General features: G+C 32.5%; 2 protein-coding genes across 2 annotated transcripts in view; one reads left to right on the top strand and one right to left on the bottom strand.

Annotated features, from left to right (window-relative positions):
• Window positions 1-8,797, bottom strand: part of LOC147078069 (uncharacterized) — a 217,440-nt gene extending 208,643 nt beyond the window's left edge. The window contains exon 1 of the mRNA XM_085961165.1: window positions 8,591-8,797. Coding sequence (XP_085817291.1) covers window positions 8,591-8,694 — 104 coding nt within the window. The 5' untranslated portion in view covers window positions 8,695-8,797. The remainder of the gene's footprint in view (window positions 1-8,590) is intronic.
• A 66-nt stretch (window positions 8,798-8,863) lies between these two features.
• LOC147078068 (transmembrane 7 superfamily member 3-like) lies at window positions 8,864-23,837 on the top strand. Its single transcript, XM_085961164.1, has 9 exons — window positions 8,864-9,338; window positions 9,419-9,754; window positions 10,403-10,665; window positions 12,093-12,249; window positions 15,059-15,226; window positions 17,556-17,708; window positions 18,266-18,526; window positions 19,870-20,157; window positions 20,191-23,837. Exons 1-8 carry the CDS (start codon window positions 9,236-9,238, stop codon window positions 20,154-20,156), a joined length of 1,728 nt encoding a protein of 575 aa, XP_085817290.1. The 5' UTR covers window positions 8,864-9,235; the 3' UTR covers window position 20,157; window positions 20,191-23,837.
• The last annotated feature ends 717 nt before the right edge of the window (window positions 23,838-24,554 follow it).

Below are 24,554 nucleotides of genomic sequence, written 5' to 3'. Positions count from 1 at the left end.
AGCGAACAACAAAAGCATAGCATTTTTTATTACCAATGCTATGTCATTTATAAAAATCGTGAACAGCAACGGCCCTAAGTTTGAGCCCTGGGGGACACCAGAAAATGTGTAAAAGGTCTGTGACTGATAAAGGCCGTACGATACGCATTGTTGACGGTTCCTAAAATAACTCCCGAATAGTTTCAAAAATCGATCCGACAATCCAATAAGTTGGAGTTTTTCCATCAGGATGTCATGATCGACCTTGTCAAATGCTTTCGAGAAGTCATTGTAAGAACAGTCAACCTGGTGGCCTCTATCCAGTGCCGATGACACATAATCGGTAAATACCATCAGGTTAGTTTCCGTTGATCGGCCTGCTCTAAATCCATGCTGTTCATTTATTATAAATGACTCAATTTTTGGAGAAATCATGTTGTGCATGATCATCTCAAGAACTTTTGCTGGTGCAGAGAGAACAGCTACCGGCCTGCAATTCTCCACTGATGACTCTGTACCACTCTTATGGATTGGAGTAACCTTCGACATCTTCCACGTTTCCGGGAAGATACCTGTCTCCATTGCGAGATTAAATATATATGAAAGCGGGCCTTTGACGAAGTCAATACAACCCTTTAAAAATTTATGTAGGAACATAATCAGGTCCCAAAGAGCGAGTATTCTTTAGTTTTTTAATAAACTGAAGTACATCGCCCTCATTAATTGAAAAAATATCGACGGATTGGGCACCACATGACGGTTTTCCTGACGTTGAGGCAACATCTAGATTTGGAATACTACTTGCGTAGACAGACTTGAAATGACCAGCAAATGCTTCTGCCAATCCATGTCCGGTCACCTCTTCGCCCTTCCAACTCATCCTATCGGTAAACCCACCATCTCTTCTTAACGATTTTATGTAATTCCAAAACAATTTAGGATTTTCGCGAATGGAATCTCCTACCGTTTCCATATATGTTCGATAGGCCCGTCGAACAGCTTGTCTCACTTTCGAACGATAGATGCTAAACATGATATAGTCAGTCCGATCATGCCCAGCCTTCCATGCTGTATGATAGTTATGCTTGACCTTAATGTCCCCAATAATCTCCCGAGAAAACCACCTCGGGTATCGCCTTCCACCACGACATGGCGACTTCCTCGAAAAACATTGATCAAAAATATTATAGACAATATTGTAAAAACATTGTACCGCCTCATTCACATCACAAATCTTGAGCAACTCACTCCAGTCCACTTCACTCATCAATGAGTAAAGTAGCTTGAAGTTTCCGCCTTCAAACCTCCACCCGCCGAATTGGTTGGTTTTGTAAGAGGGAATTGGAGTCTGAAGCGGACGAGTCGACCGAAACCTGAGCAGAAAAACTAAAGTTGGATGATACACATCTTCGCGTACAAGAGGAGACATGCATCGTGAAAGCGATAAGTCGATATTGCTAAATACCCTATCCAAAAGTCCATTGCTAGAGTTAGAGACATCATTGTGCTGAGAAAATCCAAAAACAGAACACAGAAATTCAAGGTCATCGCTGACTCTTTTACCACTACGCGCTGAGTTTAGATTAAAATCTCCCATTACAATAATCTTTCTATCTCCAATTAAGTTGATATTAGATAGCATACTCTCAATAAAACACTTATACACCTCCAAGTCACTTGCTGGTGGAAAATAAATGACGCAAACGTAAATAGTGTCTCCGTCGTAGGTCAGTTTCACCCAAAGGTCCTCATTTTGAGTCTCTAAAGCACGGAAACGTTCGGCCTGTAACCTTTCCATACTTCTTACCCCCAAAAGACAACCCCCACCCTGCCTGTGGCCTGCGCCGGAGTCTCGATCCCTCCTAAAGACTGAGTACTCACTTCCAAAATATTCACGGCTAAAAACACTATCATTGAGCCATGTTTCAGTTAACCCTATGATGTCATAGTTATCAGCCAAAACACTGCTCAAAAAATCGACAGATTTTGTTTTCAAGCCCCGAACATTCTGGTAGTAGAATAAAAATTGCTTAGGGTAATTATTATTTTTATTGTTATTATTAAGTCAGCTACTCGGTAGCCGTGGTGTTTCCATCCTGGCAACCCATTCTTTAATAAATGAATGGCGGGGCCAATTTTCCGCCTTCAAAACCAACGTGCTTAGCTTAGTAGGGATCCCTACCTTAAATGAAGCGTAATCACCCTTTGACTTCAGTTTAACTATTGTGAAATCAGCAGTACAATTAGTAATTTTTTTAATATAGTCGTTCATGTCTGCAACTGTGGTGTCTCGATAAAAGGGGTAGAAGTGGTAATTTTTAACCACCTCCGCCCCCCTCACCGCCCCACCAAAGCTACCACGAATCGCAATGGCTGCCCTCTTCCTCTTCACTACCGTTGACCATTCTTCACCGGTAGTGGAGTTTCCAAGAGATATTTCATTTCCTGATACCGGTGTCCCCTCAGATTTCTGAGACGTCGAGGCCTTGGGAGTGACATCTCGCTTTCCCGCTGAAGCCTCCTTTGCACGAGTTGCGTCTTTTAAATCTCCGGCATTTTTTTGGGATCTTGTTATTATAGTTGTTGCACGGGTCAATACAACACATTTATTAGATATTGGATCTCATGAAAGGATGATAAAAATAATGTACTTATAAAAAAATGAGGCGGCATTTTGGCACTGCCTAGGGGCGGAATTTTATCTGGGGACGTCACTGCAAAACGTGATATATCTGTATACCAGAGGTAAACTAAAATGACAACTTCACAGGAGAGACGAATTTGTGATTTTTGGAACTTTCAACTTGTGGCGTTTGTGAATGGAAAAAGATAAAATTTATCTATTTATCAAAACATTTTTGCTTGTTTACCGCTGTAGTTCGATTATAAGTTTCATCAAAAGAATTGTATGTTTTCTTACTGTTGTTTACCTCTAATAGTTATGGAGTTACAATGACATTTTAAATTTTTAACTTTTATAATAAGAGTAATGTGAGTTACAGCTGTTTACGACGTATGCAGGATAAGTAATGAAGTAACAATATAACAATAACTCCACTTCACGATTTTTGGAGTTACAATAGTTTACCTCTGGTATACAGATATTATAATAGTGTAATTGGGTAAGAGTGCGTTATATTAATTCTATAAAAAATCTTAAATCATTTTTAATATTAGTAGGTATCTATCTAATAAAAAATATATTGAACTGTATAGTTACAAGACTGTTTTAATCCAACAATAAGAATATTAAGATTATACTAAAGACGAACTAAATTCAATACAGGCTGTTTACTGTTTTCTTTTTTGTCTTTTGAAAATATTACCGGGGACGGTGGTCGGTGGTCCAGGGTACATGTATCCCAGTTATAAAGTCTAAGTCTAGCCCTGTGCGTAAGAATACAAAACAATGGCGTACGTAATAGGAATGGATTGGACACAAAAGTAGGCTAAGGCAGTACGTTCCTATAATAATATGGTATGTTTCTTACGAATTTAGACACAGAATAAACGAGGACAACTTATGATTTATGTCACAGTAAGTGATACTCATTGTCAAACAGATACGGGGAAATTAGAGGGAAAATGGTCAAGCTACAAGTATTCAGCAACGCTAATGATAACTCACAGAACTAACGAAGCATAGAACAAGTTTTATGCGGAAGGTTTGTATCGCTATTCCCAGAAAGATAATAATAACGTAAGTATTTGCATTTTAATATTGTAAAAAAAACAAACAATGGTGTATCCTGTGTAATGCGCGAGAAGAATTTCATTACAATAGGATCGTGTATAATGTGTATTAATTTAATGTAGGTATTGTTGAAAAAAATAGCTATATTACCACTTAGTTGTATTGAATTATTTTCCGTAACCTTAAGATTTTTTCAGATTGGTAGCTACGTGTACGTGCATTGTTTGTGCATTTTGCACACAATACTTTGTAGGTGGTCGGTATATTAGTGCATGGCCCCCACAAGGGGAGGCTGACAGGGCTCTAGCATGGGGTCCTAACGAGGCGAGTCTACCAGATATGTGAGATAAACACAAATCACAAATTTGTTTTAATTGTAAAAAAAAATCTTTTTAATTGTGTATCAATACTCGACACCTCCATAATTCAAATGGGTGTATTAAAATATAAAATAAATAGAAATATACACATTAATTTGACCGCGTACACCATTTGAAAAACGCTACTGTAGAGCGTCACACTGCCTTTATACTTAGCGATAGGTAGGGGGGCCCGCTTCACTCGGTTAAATTTAAAAATAAGTTTAAATAAATACATCGAAAATATATCAACGCATCAGATAGGATTGTTTCTTTGCTCATTTGATCGGTATCGACATTCCATACATTACCATTCCAACAGAAAAATGGTCACTTTTCTAGGAAAGGTTATAGACCTCTGGCAAAAATACAATGTTTATTATAATGTAGGTATTACACATCGGTAGAGTTCAGTTGTAGGTACACAATATAATATGTACATATAAAAATTATTATCTTTCAAAATATTCCGGAAAATTTAGTTAGTTTCTCTAACTTATTTTAAATTATAGTAGGTACAAAATAATAATTACGTACCTATACTAATTTACGCAGTTTTGAAATTGACCCTTATGAGAATGCAAGTAGATTTGATTAACTTGTATCTGTAATTATCTGATTATTATTATTATTACAAAAGAATAACGAATTTATGCAATGATCATGGCAACAATTTTATAGTAATTTTATTTTTCAAACACGTCGTCCATACAATAATACGACATTCGTATCAACTAAATAATACTATAATATTACAATGATATACAGGTATACAGTAGTAGTGACATTTTAATTAAATCAATTTGATTCATTGACATACTTACTAGAACAGGCGTAGGGAATCTTTTCTTGTTGATTGGCAGCATTGTATTATTATTAGTGTAACCTAGTCGTTTAAAAGTTACCTAGTCATTTACTAACTTGGACGAGGCTGGTTTTTAAAGAAATAATTTTAAGGTTTATTGCAGAAAGGATATCTGCAGTTTAGATTGATTCTGTTGAATGTAGATGGATACCTATTCGTTTTCTCTGAATAGTCTTTTTGAGTAATTTAAGGAATTTAAAATTAATGACATCTGTAAATGTTTGAGAGATCTGACGAATTTAGGTCAAAAATAAGAAATGTTTGTCACTTTTAGCGATAATAACAATTTACAAATTGTCTTCTCATCAACTGAAGACAATAACCAATGAAGCATATTATGAAATTGTGATCGTGCTTCAGTGCATTTGATTAATATTGCCTGGATTTTTTTCTCGAACATACAGCGGCGCACACTTTGAATACCTACTACTTACTGAGATAACAAAAACCCCAAAAATGCCGTCTCAATATATGATACGATAATATATAGATTGAATATTCAGATGAAAAATCACAAATATGGCAAACACGTAAGTATATTAATTGCTATGCTATCAAAAAGTGAAAACAGAGATGGCGACAATAAGCAAGTCGCCATGTTTCAATTCAGAATAGACAACTGATAAAAATATATTAATGTTGCTCTGACTACCAAATTTAATCTACACCACTAAAAACGTAGCAGAAATGCCATCGAGTGTTTAAATACATTAGTTTCATAAGCTCCCCTCTCGTTATATTATTCTAACTCTTTCGTCGGTAGAAACTTCTGAAATGAGACCATTTTTCTAAATCACGATGTTGTCAGGAATATTTTTTGTAGTCAAATTGAAACTTTTACCTACGTAAGTACCCACATACAAATAATATTATGTTGTATGTATGTATAGCCATATATCAGACAGGGGTCAGCAACACAATTTATAATAGGTATATAAATATATAATTATTGAAAAAATATAAAGAAAGTAATGTTGACGCTAATGCGTTGATTTTTCAAGTATTCCACATAGTCCTACATTATATCTGTAAATAAAGCTCTTAATTTTATTATTGTTGGTGCGAATTAAAATACATTTATTATTTATAATACCCAGAGAGTTACCTACTAGTGTATTGTTGATAAGTATTATAATATTATCATTTTTTAAACATAATTTTATCGCGTGGCAGTAAATAAGTAAACAACTACACAGTATTGGAGGTAACAAGTATTAAGACGTAAATAATATGATGACATTTCAAATAAAAAGCAAACATCGAACACCTTGTAATAATATGCCATTTCGCGGTCAAACTCACATAACACTGCGGTTTTTTGCTTATTAGTAGTTAGGTATAAAATGTCAACTCCGATATATTATAAATTATAACTTATAACGAATAATATATCAAATACAATATTACAACAATCACAATATTGTTGAGATATTACCTACTTAATAAAATATAATTATATAATTAAGATAAAAAATGTCGCAATTTATGTAAGTTAGGGAGAAGTTATTTATTATAATGTCAAGTGGTCAAACATTATAATGCATAAAAAGTGATTTTGCAAGTGAATGATTTATTATAACTCCTAATAGAATAACTAGAAACATTTCCCAAAATCAGAAGTTAGCTAGGAAAAATACTGGTCATCAATCATAAAAATACAAGTGGTAGATACAAACATTAATGCAATAGAAAATTAAGCTTTTGCGGTATAGATAGATTTATATATCAAATAACTTAAGACGTAGAACTTCTATTACTGTTCACGGCATAAATAACTATCTAGCAATAAATTATTTAGCAGTTAATTGTGATTAATATTTACGATCGTACAGGTAAAAAAAAACATAATTTGCTTCTTACTTATTATTGAATACCCACAATATACATACTTACTTAATATTATTAAGTATGTGATTGTTAAGTTACGCTACAATAAATTATTGATAGAAAATATGATACATAATATTAACACAAAACAATCTTATAGAATTTACAACAAAATTTAGGTAATTTATGTATAATGAACTCATTTCTGAGTTTACCAACATTGGTCTAAAAATGTTTTATTATTTAATTAGGTAGGAAAGTACTTACTTAATATTTACGAAGTTAGTCGGTAAAGTAGTCTCAAATTATTTAAATTTAATTTATGAATAAATCTATAATTTTGGTCTATATTTATCCAGGTGAAGGGTCAAAGACCGATGCAGCACCAGGGTCGATACATTTTAACGAAAGTGCTGCGTAACTCGCGAGTGGGAAAATAACAAGTGAAGTAGGTAAGCGGGCTGCTGGTGCATCGGATTCGTTCAAGTGCATCCGAGTGCATTCCCATCTCAACGGTCGCATTATGCAACTGAATTGGGTTAGCGCGCCCAAATTAGGATCGAAAAACATCTTTCAAGGGAAACGTAACACACTTTAAATTATATCGTAACGTGATATTTAATTAGATTACAAACAAACATCTTGAAACATCGGTATATGAATCTAGCAACGTTCAATACTTACATAAAAAATAATACAATTTACAATTTGGATTCTTAGTAGGTACTTAGGTATTAATGCAATTAAAAAGACCCCAAAAATACTATGACAAAGGAAACGAATTGTGTTGTCAATTTGGAAAGCGTTTTTGTAGTGGCTCACAAGAAACTAGGTTATGTACCTAGGTGCTACATTAAAGTCGATGTAATGAAACATTACATTTTTTAAAAATATAAAAATCACGTAATTTAAACATAACACTTACTTATGTAACATTAAATAAATGAATTAAAAATATATCTACTTATAAAAAAGTAAAACATATTTGAGCTACCTATTAATAATAATAGTACCTAGGTACATTTAAAAATAATTGTTTCTTTTAAAAGCAACAATAAAATGATATTAGGTACCTACCTACCTAGTAACGATAATATTATTATCACTGTATTTTCACGATTATTTTTTTATACTAGATTGTCCATATTAATTAATTAATTTGACAAAATTGTCCGGGTGTGCTTTTGCTTTCATCCCATGTGAAAACTACGCCGTCTTGTCTAACTTTACATGTCGAGTAAACCGACTTCATAATAATAATATGGGTTAATAATAAATTGTCAAAATAAAATAAATTGGTTAGTATTGATTTCGTCAAATAAGTGAATTATAATTACTCCTAGTACACGTAGCTACATAACCAAACAAATCGTTGGTGTCATACAATAAATAAATAACAACAACCCACTGCTCAAAATGTTTACAACCCCTCTGATTTTGACGTTTGATGAACACATAAAACGTCAATAAATCTGTAGACCTATTAAAAATAAATATTTGCGTTGTGATATTGTCCACTTTGATGAATTGTGATTGTAAATAAATAAATGATCGTGTACACTTTGAGAGGTGTGGCGGAATATATAGTTGATGTAAAATACTATAACTGTGTTTAGACAAGGAATATTTTATTAAAACCAAAGATAAGGCCTGATAAGAATCGATTGTCAGATGATAAATGAAAATTTGTTTTTAAAAGTTTAGAGCTGAAGACTTATATATTTGAAAATATCAGGAGGTAGATATTGAAGAAAATTAACTTCTGATATCACGTAGCAGCACGTTTACGTAAAAACAGCTCCTAAATCATAGAAAACATGAATAATAACAAGTGTCTGGGACGATTCAATAGATTGATACACCCACCTGGCCAGAGGACCACTCCTTTTGGCTCGCTGATTAAGTATTTTCTCCACTACCGGCACATTCCCGTTTCGAGCCGCTTCCAATAATTCTTGGTCTTTTCCCATGGCCCATTTAAATTTTATCACTGCACAATATAACAATATTCATCATAAACCTAAGACATTCCCACTACACTACTACAATCGATCGTTACCGCCATCTTACTATAGTGGCGCGCTCTGCCGGCGTCAAAGGAACTAACAATTCAATATTTTACATTGGTCTGAAGATAGCACTTGTTCGCGATTACTACGAATTTTAAAAAGCTTTTTTGTTACGCAGTTTTCATTATTTTAATATTGTAAACGTTCATTTTCCACTTTAGTATAACTGTATATTAATAAATAAAGAAATAGTATTTCGTATTTGCGTATGTCATATAACAAATCGCGTGAACAAACATTTTTCTTTCTTAAATCGCGGGAATCGATTTACTATGAAGTTTGACACATGACGCAAATGACCCGAAAATGGTTCAGTAGTTTTTGCGTACTATCAGCTGTTAGTAGTATAACGTAAATATGGCTTGATGTCTGTCAATCTGTGCATTTATTGTTAATATTTCATTGTATGTGTTTTATTATTGTGTTTTAAGTGAAGTTCAAAATGGGTACTGGAATGAAATGTAAGATGTTCAACATCCGCGTGCTCTATTATTGTATAATCTTGCCAATTTTGTGCAATGTTATCAATGGAGACGAACTGATCGGTGAGTAATTCGACATTATTATTGTTTGACTCATATTTGATATGTTTTAATGTTATGTTAATTGTGATTGAATATTGCAGATGAAGTGATGACTGTTTCATTGAAAGGAATAACTCCGATGCCCACTAATTCGGAAGTCTATTATACTACAAAAAATCTAGACTCCATGTCGCGGTTGACTGTGAATGTTGAAAATATCTCACCGAAAATTGCCTTTCTGATAATGCAGGCTCATTCCTTCCAATACAACATTACCGTTTCGTACATTCCAATATTGGATATCAAAAGTCATGTAAATGGAACTAATTTAGGCCTAATTTATGAGCCTCCGACGCCAAAGACATTCTTCATTTCAAATTTTAACGATAATAGCAGCGTTATTGTATACATATCCATACATGCGTATAGTGGAAAAGGTAATACATACATCATTTTAAATCCTCATAATACAATGTTGATATCCAATTACAAAATCTAATTCTAAGCAAAGATGCAGTGATGATTGACACATAACCTCAAAAATATACCTTTGTTCTATATTTAAACTGCTTCCAAAGCATATTGAGCAACTGAATAATTGGTGACCTTTAAGACCTAGGTACTGATCGAATGAAATTCACTTATTTGGAAACTAGTTTTCTCCAGATATATTATGCTATTAAGAATCCTCTACAGATTTTTTTAAAAATCTTTGCCAATGTTAAAAGTCGTAAAGAACCTACGAACCTACGAACCTCAAAAATATATTAATAAACTCTGGAATATATATATTGTATTATTCCACATAATCTATAATCATTTTAATAGTAACACATTATACGGTTTCACCGTTCTTTGTTGTAACGTCTGATGATTGATATACCAATCGCATATTTTGTTATCCTTGGTATTCTGATATTATTCAAGCATAGTTAAAAGTTCATTCCGTCTCACTGAGTCATTTGTACAGCAAAATAGTATACAATGAAAGATCTATCATCACATAACATTTTTAACTAATCAGTTTCCTACTCCTTTCTTCCATGATGTAATATTACATATCTAAATTCTCTCCATTTTGTTAGCTCCAATACCAGGCGGTTGCAACATGGAATTCAATGTATTAGATGCTCCATACCTACATGTGGGTCTTAATCCTGACACGGTTACATTGGAAGCAGCTCCTGCCAGACTAAACTCTAAATCCCAATGCGACAACTCGTCTAAAAACATACATCATGATTTTTACCATCTATTCTTAACGGAGACAAACTTCTCCAGTGATGATTACTTTGCTGGACTCAAAAAAATGATTACGGTAGAAAATATCTTACAACACGGCCGAAAGGTGAGAACAATTTATTGTTTCAATTAAGGAGATGGATGGAAGAGCGGCGTAATTGCTAAATTACAGTTTTCGTTGAAAATTTATTTAAATATTTGTATACTTACAATTTTTTTTAAAATGTAGGTAGTAAGTAAGTAAATGAGATGTAGTCTCAGAGTAATGATATATAGAGAGGGCCTATTTTTAAGCAAAATAAAGCCGCGTTTCTAGCGTTTCTAGCTATCAACTTACCTATGAAACGTTGTACCATCGTGTTGCTTCTTCTCAGTACGACCACCAAATTTAAACACATCATAGTTAACCATATGTTCTATTAAAATAACTAAAAATAATTACCATTCACTTTATATTTAAAACAAAAACAATAAATTTCAGCAACACGTGCTCGCAGTTTTTAAATGCATGTAATCAACCAAATCAATTTTTTCCGGCAACGTTTTCATATTTTCAAAATTCAGCCGAAGGAATTCTATCTCTATCTAACGCATAGAGCGGAGATATAAGCGTGCCGAATGTTTGCTCACTCGCACTTATGGTTCATTTTTGTTTGCGCCTTGGATGTAGTTTACTTTTTTTTACTGAGCAGCGACACCTGTAATTATCAGATTGAAATAATTTTTGGTGACATGGTAGTACGAATCGAGAAGTCTAAAAACAGCAGAATCACTCAATTTTATTTAGGCCTCTCTTCTTTTTAGCTCCTGAATTAACATTAATATAGAATTTGCAATCAAAATGGCTGTCTAAAACAGTTTGTGATAGAAAATTATTTTAAGATATGAATAATAATTTGGCTATGGCCCTTGGTGTAAAATAATTTAAAAGTACATAAGTAAGAAGAATGCTAAAATTTATTAAAAATACATGACAATTATGATATGACAACATCTTCCCAATTCTTCGACTCTATTCGGTCCCTAAGCTGAGCATATGGTCACCACACTGCACCCAAAGAATGACTGTAGCATTCTATCTTTCAGTTTATTTTTATATCATACCATAATCTCTGCCGTATAAATCTGGTAGATGGTATTTGAAGAAATTTTAAAACTTCACCCCGTCAGATTGAAGATGAGGCAGGCCAAGTTGAGACTGTCCTCAGGTGTCAATGGCACATAACAAGTATTATTTTGTTAATAAGGCTGACTCCAGGTGATGTGTCGGTTTGATCGAAGTCTGTGACTACCATATCATTTGTATACCAGTGCAGTTATGTGACAATATTCAGGAGAGACTCAAGTTATGATAACACATAATTTTTACTCATTCGTAGGTCAAATTTTAAACAGTTATTTCTAGTCCCATAAGTATAACAGTCCTTTTTTCAGCAGCTGTATTTAAAAATATTTTAAGAGCGTGTATTATATTTAAAGGTATTGGGTTTTCTTTCATTGGTGTATTTCTTCATTCGTGAATATATCTTTTAGGTTCCGAGAGTGTATGGCTATGCTCAGATGCGAAGACTATTTAGCCTGTATCGTGGAACCGGCTCAATATATGCGGTTATATCCACTAATAACAACGTCAGCTCTGCGTACGTTCCATCACACACTTACGGATGTCCAAGCTTGGAATTATGTGAACGTACGTAACTTTTTTATAACTTGACAGATACCTTTTTACTAACCTCACAGTGATGTCTCATGGTGGTATGCAGGTCATGCGTTGCTTAGAGGCAGCACATTACAAAGGGCGGCAAACGATGAAACAAATATTATAACTTTTGCGAACAGTGGCTGTTTTCCACGAAGCAGACGATGCAGTCGATTCGTTGCGAAGTGCCGACGTCTTGGTTTAAAAAATAATGGAAGCATTCAAAATCCTGATAACCTTAATAATGAATATATTAAATCTTATTATTGCTATATTTTTATTGTAATACTCAATGACGGTTTATCGAACAGGAAAAATGTTCACAGTTGGGCCTCCAAACCTGTCAGGGCCTCAGTTTTTACATATTGTATAATATTACGAGTCTATTTTCAAAAACTGATAAATCCATAATTCAATAATTGGGACATAACATCTTTTTCATAATAATTATGTTTAGTGTTGGAAATTATAGTAGGTATGTTACATATTGTGTGAAATATGTGTGTATGTTAGATATTGTGTGAAATTATACAGAGTATGTAAGTACATATATTTTTTTTAGATTCTGATGTGGATTATATTATATCTGTCTTTAAACTGTCACCTTTTCATTTATTTCTCATATTATACTAACCCAGATAGTGTAGTGACAATATATGAATACGTGTATTAATTAAGGCGCTATGTACCAAAAACAAAAAAACTGACATACTAACCCAGATAGTGTAGTGACAATATATGAATATGTGTATTAATTAAGGCGCTAAGTACCAAAAACAAAAAAACTGACATTTTTATAGAAAAGTGTTCTACATACTAATGCTAATAACTTCAACTATGGTCTAAGTGCCTCGAGCAAGTCAAAAAAATACAGCAAAATATTTAAACCTGTCGACGTTGTAAATCCGTTGGCCTGTATATAATGGTGTAAATAGCACTACAGTGGTCAATCTCATTCAATATAAAATGGCTGACGATGGCGTGTTGACACTTCGAGTTCTTAATACCTAAAATTATAGAAGCTGCCGTGATTGCTTCACACTGTAAAACCACATTTTTCAAAGGGTCTGCTTCACGAAATTTTACTGCAATGACTCGGTATTTTGTAACTACAGGCATTACTACTTTTTGGTACTTAGAGCCTTAATTAATACACGTATTCATATTATATTAAAATTTTTGAGCGATCCGATGCTCGTAACATGGCGTCCCCACGTAACGTTATTCTAACTTGTCTTGTCAATTAGGCTATTTTTTTTGTCTAATCTTCATCATAACTAAGGGTAACATATAAAAATACAAAATTTTATTGTGAGCACAACTACAATAATTCAATGTAAGATCATTTAAGTATTTATTATGGTAATTTTTCCTTTAAATTATTTTTTCCTATTCTTATAATACAAACTATGCAAGATTCTTAGTCTGATGCTGAAGCGTGCTCGCATTTAATTTTTTTTATTTATAAATTCTTTGTTCAGCTTGCTTTTGTGTCAGTTATTAGTCAGTAATATTTTAAAGTATTATTTTCAACTGATATTTTCCTTGTATCAACTTCCCATTCTATTCACCAGCAATGACTCATTTTTTATCTTGTAAAATGTTTTTAATATCACATGAATGTATCCCTGCAAAACATAAGTATTGAATTGTCAGATAATTTTATTGTATCATTAACATACTGCACTTGATAATCAAAACTGGCCATGTCCATTGAACTCAGTTGTACAGAAATGAACATTTTTTTTGTATAAGTACATATTGGTTTTAGATTAGATAATCAAGCAAATAAATGTAAAACCATTACTGGATTTATCCAGTTTTGATCATAACCAGGGAACACAAAATCAAACGGAACTTACTTACCCTACTGAGTGCGGTGTAATAGGGTACAGATTTCGAGTATGGAAGAATATGGCATAAACTTATACACGTGTTAAAGAATATGCTATTTTCAACCGTGAACAGTGAATCCGGCTTCAAAACCTTGGTCCATGGTGACCGGCTTTCACATGTCTATCTTATTAATCTGTTCTGTGATCATAACCTATTTTTCATAAGTCAGTGCTTTTCAAACTTTCTTGTCTTGTGGTACCCTTTTGTATCTAAAGTTTCATCACGTCGCCCTAAAATTACCAACTAGTTAAATGGGTGAGCTCGCTTCGCTGTTCTCCACACAGTTACTCATATCTTGGAATCAAACTAGACACACCTCGTCCTTAAGTAGACACAAAATGCTCCACCATATTTTAAATCTAAAATTTTATATATTTTTCCTACTACCACATTATTTTCTATTTTATCTTCTATATCTATATGTACAGGCAGATATTTTTTTTTAATTATTTTATATACTTACATAGATCATTACCACCATAGGCACAAAATTTATCGTTTACACGGAATCTACTCACTTCGTATTATTCACATTAATTCCTTAATTTGCCGACCTCAAGCAACACATGACCTCATAGCCATAGCTCATATAATGTTACCTACCCTCATTTCTATCAGATCTCAAATCCATAATATCTACATATTACTTACTATTATTTTCAACTTAAACTGGTTGATAAAGTAAAATAGGTGCTGTTCAAAACCATCTAATATTGTGAGAAAAAGCGTTTGAAGTTACAAACTGGTCCAATAATGGAATTTATCAGCACGTTGTATTAAGTTTGTCTTGAATTATTATTTTTTTGAAACAGTCTGCAGCGCAGCGCCACAGCACACAGTTTGTGTACCACTGACATTAGCACTTGTATAATTTTTTTAATTTAAATATTATTTATTTTTTAAGATCCGGTATATTTGAAGGCATTTTTTGCGGTGATTTCAATTGTGGGCCTCTTTATTTGTCTGCTGGGTCACTACTTCTTCAAGACGCAGATGGTCATTTTTGGATTTTTATTTGGATCAACTATCACTTACCTATTGACGGGATCAATAACATCCATCTCCTTTCAAGGTAATAGAAAATATGTCAAACCATTTTCTTATTCGCATATTGCACAAATGATAAGTACGTACCTACCCAATTCGTAGGTATTGGAATCGTTTTATTATTAATAATTTACCGCACTTGGTTCCATTAACTATTTACTTACTTGGGTCAAAAGTAGACTTAAGTTATATTGTATCTTTTAATGTTTTTTTTCTGTCATTTGCAGCTGTGATTGGAATTGTAATAGTGTCCGGAGTATTTTTTCTTCTATTTTGGATGACCCTCTGGAGAATTTACAGGGTTCCTTTGTGGTCAATATTTCTGGCAACATTTTTGCTAGGGCTGTTCTTATTTTTGATAGTTTTCTTTGGGTTAACAGGTATTTAAACGGGTTCTTTATTTAGTATGCCATTAACCATGCTAATGATTTACCGGACAATGGCATGGTGTGATTTTAATATTGATGTCTTATCTGTGGTTTTTTCGTTCCAATGTTGTTGTGATTGAATGTTTGGCTTAATATTATACTACTATGGTGAAATTTGTGTGATCCAAAAGTTCAACTTAACCTACCTTTTAAATTACACCAGTCTGCGACATGGACTTCTACGAGCAAATCCTTAAAAAAAGCTCACATGAATTAAGTATTCTTATTAAGAAATTAATTTCATAACCATCTATATATATCTCAAAAGTATATTTTATTGGATAATAATCTAATAGGTAGTGTATCCTAACTCCTCCAGTGGATCTATTCTATACACAAGGCGGCTATCAACGGTAGTTTATCATATTTATGTATTGAGAGATTGATTGTTATAATGAGTTAACCGTTTAAACCAGGGGCTCACAAAGTGTGTCCCGCGCGAATTTTTTATGTGTCCTGCGAGATTTATGTTAAATCTGTATTATTTTTTATTCTTCATATCGAATATTAAAAATTACATTTAAAATTTTTTGCCTTGGGTTTTTTAAAAACAGAAAATATTTACAAAAGAAAGGGCAGCCCGCCAAATATTTTTAATTTCAAAATTGTCCCTTCGACGAAAAAGTTTGTGAACCCCTGGTCTATAAACTGTCAAAAAGTGCTATGTTTTAACAGCCCCTCTTGGCTATGTTAACTTTTAGAGCGAGATAGACAGTTTAGACAGCTAACTTATTGTAACAATTATAATATCTCAATACATAAATATGATAGACTACCGTCGATAGCCGCCGATGTAGAGAATAAACCACCAGGTTTCCCTTCCACAAGACAAAATGCCACAATGCAAAATTTCAATTCGTTGTTGGGTTCATTCAATTGCAGCATACACACGTTAACGTATTGTTTGAGACAGTTTGTATAACAGATAAGGACCAGTTTTATTGAGATATGACTACTTTGATTTTTCTAACCATAGATAGTATGTAGATACCATAATCAAAAAATGCCTGCCGGCACCTATGCAAGTTGTGTGAAACTTTTTTACTTATAACACAATAAATAATGAATATGAAAATATGAAATTTAAAAATCTTTGATATCAATTCCCTACCATAATAATGGATCAGTACACATATTTTCTAACCGATGCATTATTGTGGTCACAGTACATGCATAATATATCGTACTTGCATGTACTACCTACTTAAGGTCTGAGCTGAAATCTTAATTTGGTCATACCAATGTTCCATGAACCATAGGTGCTACTTAATTTCTCCATAAATTACTTAAGATACCTCATAATCTGGTAACCATATTATGTTCATCCGAGGATATGGCGGAAAAATATTGTGATTTTAAAATAACATAATTGAAATGTACGATATATTTTCAATTATTATCCGTCACCGAGTGTCAGTCAACCTGTATTGCATAAATAACTATTTCCATATTTGAATTGTGGCTAATTGTATTCCTATTCTTTTGTATTCGATTTTTGTCATCTTTTTGGTAATAGGGGCTGTGTTTTTTTTTTTTATATATTGCATATTGTATGACGTTTTAGTAATGCAGGAACAGTTTTGAAACATAAATTGAAATTGTTAAGTTCTGTTACTGGTTGGCCATGCCTAAGGTTTAATATTCCGAAGTCAAATTCAAATTTTAAAAAAATTATGCTGATTTTTAATATAATTAAATTTCCCCTACTTCTTCCCACCCCCTGATAATACTTGTATGAAGAGCTAGCTAACTTCCACTTTTGTGTTAGTCAAAATACTGAGATTGAGCTAAAACTACAACAAATCTGTATCTGAATTTTAAATATGTTCGCATTATTTTTATTTTGGCTATATTCAGTGCATGTTGGTTGAATTCAATTTTATAATAATGATGAAACAGAAGACTGATTTTTAAATTTATTTGCAGCCGTCTTCGCAACATCCATTGTCTCTGGTGTCCTTTTTGGTATTATTTGGCTGCACTTTTGGAGATATGTCGGTATACCGTTGGTTGCCATCATGGTGGCAACACTGTCTCTAGGATTCCACGTGGCTTCGATTGTTTACTTCGGGATACCAGGTATGTTTCTGTATCAAAATATTCTATATTATGTTCATTTGTTAAGCGCATTCACAATTTAAAAATACTTTTTGTTAAACACACTAAACAAGGCCCAGTTAATATTGTGTTAGGGCAGTGGTTCTTAAACTTTTCCATTTCATGGTGCCCTTGGTGTGTAAAGAATCTATCACGGCGCCTTAAAAAAAATCTGAGAACATTATAGAATTATTTTCCTTCAGGATCACATTCGAAATACTAAATTTTGGTGATTAGCCGTTTGGAATTGGAGTTGTATCCGATTTTAACTCCATGCATGATGTCTGCAATAAGAGAAGAGCAGTTGAAATGTCGTCGCCTAAAGAAAACAGCCACCGAAGCATGTGAATCTATTATCATGATCATGCATCAATCCATTGAATTGAAATTGATCGTGATTTTTTTTTTTTTTTCGAACAGCCTGCGAAGTCCTGGAGTGATGTCCGCACACTTTAAATACCTCTATGATACTTATAAATCTTGAATTAATTTTAACTTCTTACCTATGTTATAATATTTGGTTTCTTTTCCAATTTTAGATGGCATCTCTCTTCTTCAGGCTGACTTAAACTTCTGGTCGATATTCCTGTGCGTCATTATGATTGTCAACATTTTGATTCTGCCGCTGTCTCATCACGCCAACATCATGTCATGTGTCCTTATTGGCTCCTTTGCTGCACTGGTCCCACTCGACCTGTTTATGGGATCCCACCTGCGTTACATTGTCGTGAACGTTATTAGGAGGGCGACAGTTGAAAACTTCAGTGACGCAATAATTGATCCGCCGTACCAATGGAGAGGTTAGTTGAAATTTTATGACCAAAAAGGGATGATGTTAATAATTGCTAAAAAGCTGTCATTTAGTATATAATTTTTTTGAACCTATCGATTGAGGACATGATTAGCAACCGGGTATAGTATTCGGTGAAGTTCTGTTGTATGAAGAAAACAGAGACTTGTCATTCACAATTCAATATTATTTGCGATTTAACGACTTTTTGGGCTGCTAGTTTAAATGATTGCATTTAATTTTTTTTTTCCACCGTTCTATGTCTTCAAATTATAACAATATACCCATTATTAACTGATTAACCCCTAAATATAACCAAAGATAAAATTGGACAAATCGACATTTTATTTGTATCTTTTAATTTTATGGGATTCTGTAAGTCACTATCGTCATCCGCTTTACAAACCAATGTGGGTCTTACCCGCTTCCAGGAAAGTCTCCACTCCACCGTCTGCTGCAAGCTCCCTCCACCACTTTAGCCTCATGGACGCTGTGACTCGCTACATAGTCCTACTACCTATAGGTCCCTCAACCGTCCTTTTACGTTTTGTACTGTTGAAGGGGAGTCTCTTTAGTGATTGGGTGTCTTCCGTTCTTGAGACACGGCTTGGATCATTGCACAACGTGTACCGTAGTCGTACCTTTCTCGCCACGTGCAATCTTTCTTGCAAATCTCTTCTCAGTATCTTCCTTTGAACGATGTCCAGTTTGTTCATATCATTTTTTGATAAGGCCTACCATTCCAAGTCATAATGTAATGCGTGATTCACGATATATAAATTCGTCAGTGTTTGCAAATTCGAAATAATTGATCGTGAATAGTGAACTTGGTGGAGCCTCACTCGCACATATCTACTGACCTTGAGTGATTTCCTTGGCAGCTCTTTCCAATCTGATAAATTCTGAGGGTGTTTAAAATCTTACCACTTCTGTAAGTTAATAAGTTCTTTTTTAACATAATATTTTGATAGTCACAGTTGATTGCATTTTGTGTGAAATTACATTTATAGAATACCTATGTGTTATTTTTTTAGATTTGACCGTATATAGACTTAATTATTTTTGTAAATAAACATCTCATATGCCTAATTTACATAACAAACATGGCATAATATGAACACTAAGATTATAAGGATGGCATCATTAAAGGTGAAAGAGAACAATGATTTAGAAATGCCTTTTATTGTGAAACTTCGGTGTCTTATTGCTAAGCACCAAATTGTACATAGAAAAATCCATTCATGGTTTCGTGTTATTTTCATTATGTTAAATTACTTCGCAATGAGTGTTTTATTAAAAACGATATAATATGTATGTATGTTTGAAATGTTTTTTTATTTTCGTTACTTTCAGACGCTTTGATGACGGGAGTATGGGCCGGTGCGGCGATTGTCGGCTTTCTCACGCAGTATCTGATGAGCAGAGGAAAACCGCCTTTCCCACCACCTCCAAGAATCTCAACCAGCCAACGACCTTCGGCTCCCGCGTGGGAACATGATCAGGTCAATGAACGATCTCCATTCTTGGGCGATGATGTTCCGGCTCCGAGGATGTTTGGTGCTGTGCCACGGCTTTCTACTCCCGAAAGACAGGACAGTGGACTCCCATGGCCTTATACCGCTCCGCCGCCTTACTCGTAGAGTGATATATTTGGATTTTAATGTTCTTCTTTCATATGTCCCTTATCTATTTTTAACATACTGAAGTAGCCACTCCACTGCTAACTGGGTTTGGCAATGTTCTATACAATGTTTGCAACCTGGGTTTATTTTCGAATGACTTCATTCTTCGTTCAACTGTCTGATTTACAATATGTCTTCCAAGTTTAGTACAAGTTAATATTACTATGATTTTTTATAAAGATCAAATCACAACTATATCAAATTAAATCATAGATTAATCATTTACTAATCATATTATAATAATTTATGTTCAAAGTATCAGTGCAATCCACTGTAAGCTTTGGTCCTATCCAAGAAGCATCTTCACTCCCCTCAGTTTGCTCCAAGCCCTTCATTTGCTTAGCCCCAGGATTAGCGTTTCTTCTTATATATTATAACACCTATAAAAATACCATCTATCGATTACTTAAAAAAATGTGGACCACAGTATCATGGCCAAATAAAATTGTTGTTTAAAAATTATAATATATTAAGGCTAATGAATAATTAATTATATAAAATGTATTGTTATTGCATATTCTTTGAATTATTAATAACATTTGTGATATAACCGACTGTTTTAAGATATAATCTTACATCTAACTTAAATTTTCCTGTTTATCAAAAATCATATCCAAACCCTAAACCAACAAAAATAAGTGATTGTTTTACTGTTTGTTATTTACATAAGTGTCTATTTGTTTATTTTAATCATTATAAGAAAGTATTCTAGCGTTTGCACTTTTTTATTAAATGTAAACTCTTGATGCCATATTGAAAGTTGTACAAGTAACAATGGCAAAGGGTGGAGGTAGGCTGTGGAGATCTGACATAAATACTGCACACTAAACTTTGTCATTATACATCATCAACATACTTATTTGTTTTCATTGAACTAACAATACAAATTGCAGATGGTGTTTGTTTTTAAATTCAATTAAACCCTGCCTCAACTAAACCATAATAGATAAAAAATAAATTATAGATTGAAGAATATTTTTGAATGCTTAATTGAATTTTAAAAATTAACCCCATCTGCAATTTGTATTTTTAATTCAATAAAAACATATATGTATGACTGGCATATACTATCTATGTCACATCTCCACAGTCTACCTCCACTCTTCGCCACTGACAAGTACGTACATAAACTATAATCGTGTTATAATATTAACAAGTATTGTTTTCATCGTCTACTAAATTAGTTTTCATAATAATTCATTGTCTTGCATTTATGTCTAATTGTATTCTTACAAGACAGACAACCATTATAACATAAACATGATTATGGAAATCAATGTGTGTGGCAAAATAATTTTTGTACACACAGAACACTCAAAATCCACCCTAAAAAAAGACTGAAATTACACTTTTACATATTTGGAATGAATTAGTTCCGAGGGGATATCAATTTAATGAAGCCCTCCATTTCAGTTTCATTTATACTTCTTTGAATCCTTCCTGTCACAAAATTTTAAAACACTCATATTATTTCAAATGAATACTTTAATAAGTAATGATTTTTTTTTTTAAATATATATGTAATATGTTTTAAAATCATTGTTTTATTTTCGTCACGCGGATAGAATAATGCCTCTGACTTAATATTTATTTAATTTTAAAATCAATTATCATGGCATAATCATTGCATTATATTTGTCTTGATTTTTCTGTATGTAACGCAACACAACACAGCACATACACACTGACACACACACACACTCTCTCTCTCTCTCTCTCTCTCTCTCTCTCTGTCTGTCTGTGCATTGAACACATTGTGCTCATAGACAATAATGATGACAGGTGGCACTACCACTTGGTAATTTTATCTGTGGTAAAAAGTATCGTAGATTTACAGATTCGAATTGAATTTTAGGTAATTTACCAGTTGCAATTGCATTACTGAACACCTTTATTTTAAGTTTTCTATATTAATGTTTTTAGTTACATACATTAAAGAATATTTTATTATTTGACATTATGTTGATTAGTTCAAATTAGTATCACTTTTTATTAATTTTCTATTACATATTTTGTTCCTATACATGTGCCAATAGTGATAATTCATTTAGTATCTGACATCGACACCAAAGCATAAAATATTTAAAATAACCCATTGAGTCTATTGTGTTAAAATGTTACGCTATTCAATGCCTAAGTGGGGAGGGGAGAAATATGTGCCTATTTAATCCCCTTTGTTAATAGAATGCCAGAGCTTAATTCCCCCACTGTACCAAAGTTTAGTTACCCCCCTCAAATCCGACATGTGTAATGCCATTCATGTGTGAAAATTGTATTTTTCACAATGGCATTTACCTCACCTATTTTTGCACATGGTATTTTTCTCATATATTTTTTAGCTCACTATTGCCAGAAAGATGCTGAATTTGCCTTCTAGCTCAAGAATAGAAACTGCATCAACGCAATATAATATGTAATTCTTATCCGCTTGAAAGCATGATTATTTTATAAAAACATTAAACCTTTACTACACTCTTGTTAATTCCTTAAAAACATTATAATTATTCTGTATTAGTCTACTTGATGTTATAAATATAATTATTGATACATTATGTTTAATCAAAATTTAATTATGGTTCCAGTTATTGTTTTTTTTATTATTACTGGCAATTTTAGAAATAAATTATTTTGGTTGTTGCGGTAGGTACTACATATTATTATCACAATGAAAAATACTCTAAAACTCATAATAATAATAATATGAATTAAGCCAAAGTCCTTACATAAAACCTGTGAATTCTTTATTGACCCTATTTGTATTTATTTATATATCGACAACTCCTATGTATAATGTCAGAACTACAAAATTGTAACTTTTCAGTAGAGCCATTTTAAAGGTGCAATTACAATAATTACTTTGCAATGTTATATGCCGATATTTATATGCGATTACAACCGTTAATATCTTCTCAAAAAATATATTTTTTTACTTTTGATTTTATAAAAACGTGTATACTTTAAAATTATTTAATAAAAGGCATTAACTCAAATTAGTCAAAAACTCAGTTTTGACATTTTACGTAGTAGATGGCGATATACATATTTTGGAATAATATAATATTATAATTTACACGGCAATTTATTATTTATCTTTAGCCATTTTTGACATTCAATTTTTTGTATTATCGCTACTTTATTATAATGCATTTTTAATATAATATTATTGTACCTAATACTTATAATTTTGAATGAATTTAAACCTCTTCAAATTTTGCATTCATAAATATTACAGCTTAATCCCCTTTTCAATTTGGGATTTTATTTTGAATTGCGTATCCATTATGTTTGTAATGCGGTATTCAGTTAAAATCCACCCCTATTTTTTTCACGCACATTGAAACTATTTCTTTTGTTGCACTTTATAAATCATTTTTCTTCGGGGAGTTTAATGTTGCACAGTTAGTTTAAGTTTTCCCTACACTATATGCATTTTTTTTTGCTTTCTTTATAATTCTAAAAAATTGCTCATTAATTGTAGGAAAATAATATATTTATGTAATAATATAATAGGTATGAAAAAAAATATATTTTAGACACTATTAAGTACTTAGGAAGTCACATGCCCTTTTTATATTAAGACAGTATTTTATAAAATTTTGTAATTAATAGATTATGTACCTACCTATATTTAATCAATAAAATGATAAATAAAAAACATGTTTTTTGCATCAATAATATTTCTTTATTAATAATAACTTATAAACTATGTCTTATTGTTATAATATTACACATAAAATTAATTAGCAAGTCGTCATAATATTATTATTAATATTTTTTCTTCAAAAAAACATAAATTATTAGTCAACACATTTTTACATTTCTTTCAATCAAATTTTCCATTCTTATTAACAGTTTTCATCACAAGATAATAGGAAATTTTACAAAATTATTTTAATTTAATAAGTATGTACTCATACTGATAAATTTTAAAATCTTCAATCATTTTTTTATCTGGTACATAATATTTTACAGAAAAATATTATTGTTTCGAATACCTGCTACAAAAATCTTTCAAGGTGCATTACCAGATGGCAGTATACTGTCATAGTAGGAACAGATACAATATTTGGCAAAAACTGACAATGTTGTTACAATCTTATTAATAATTAATTTTCCAGATAAAGCTTTAATTCATATTATATGAACATAATTTGACAAATCTAACAGTTTATTTACTTGCAACAATACAGCACTGTTTTACTATTATTTATCGATTGAAGTATGTATCTGCACTCAATGATTATTTTGAAAAATTAATGGCGATAACGCAAGTGAACGTCATAAAAGTGTAATCAATTGGGTTACAATTTCTGTGTTGGTTTTTAATAAGGGTTACAGCTTATTTATTCGTAAAGC

Source organism: Rhyacophila brunnea, unplaced genomic scaffold (assembly GCF_057557595.1).
Source record: "Rhyacophila brunnea isolate RB1 unplaced genomic scaffold, BYU_Rbru_1.0 scaffold_12, whole genome shotgun sequence".
NCBI lineage: Eukaryota > Metazoa > Arthropoda > Insecta > Trichoptera > Rhyacophilidae > Rhyacophila > Rhyacophila brunnea.
Note: the sequence above shows the minus strand (reverse complement) of the source record. Positions and strands in the feature narration are given on the sequence as shown.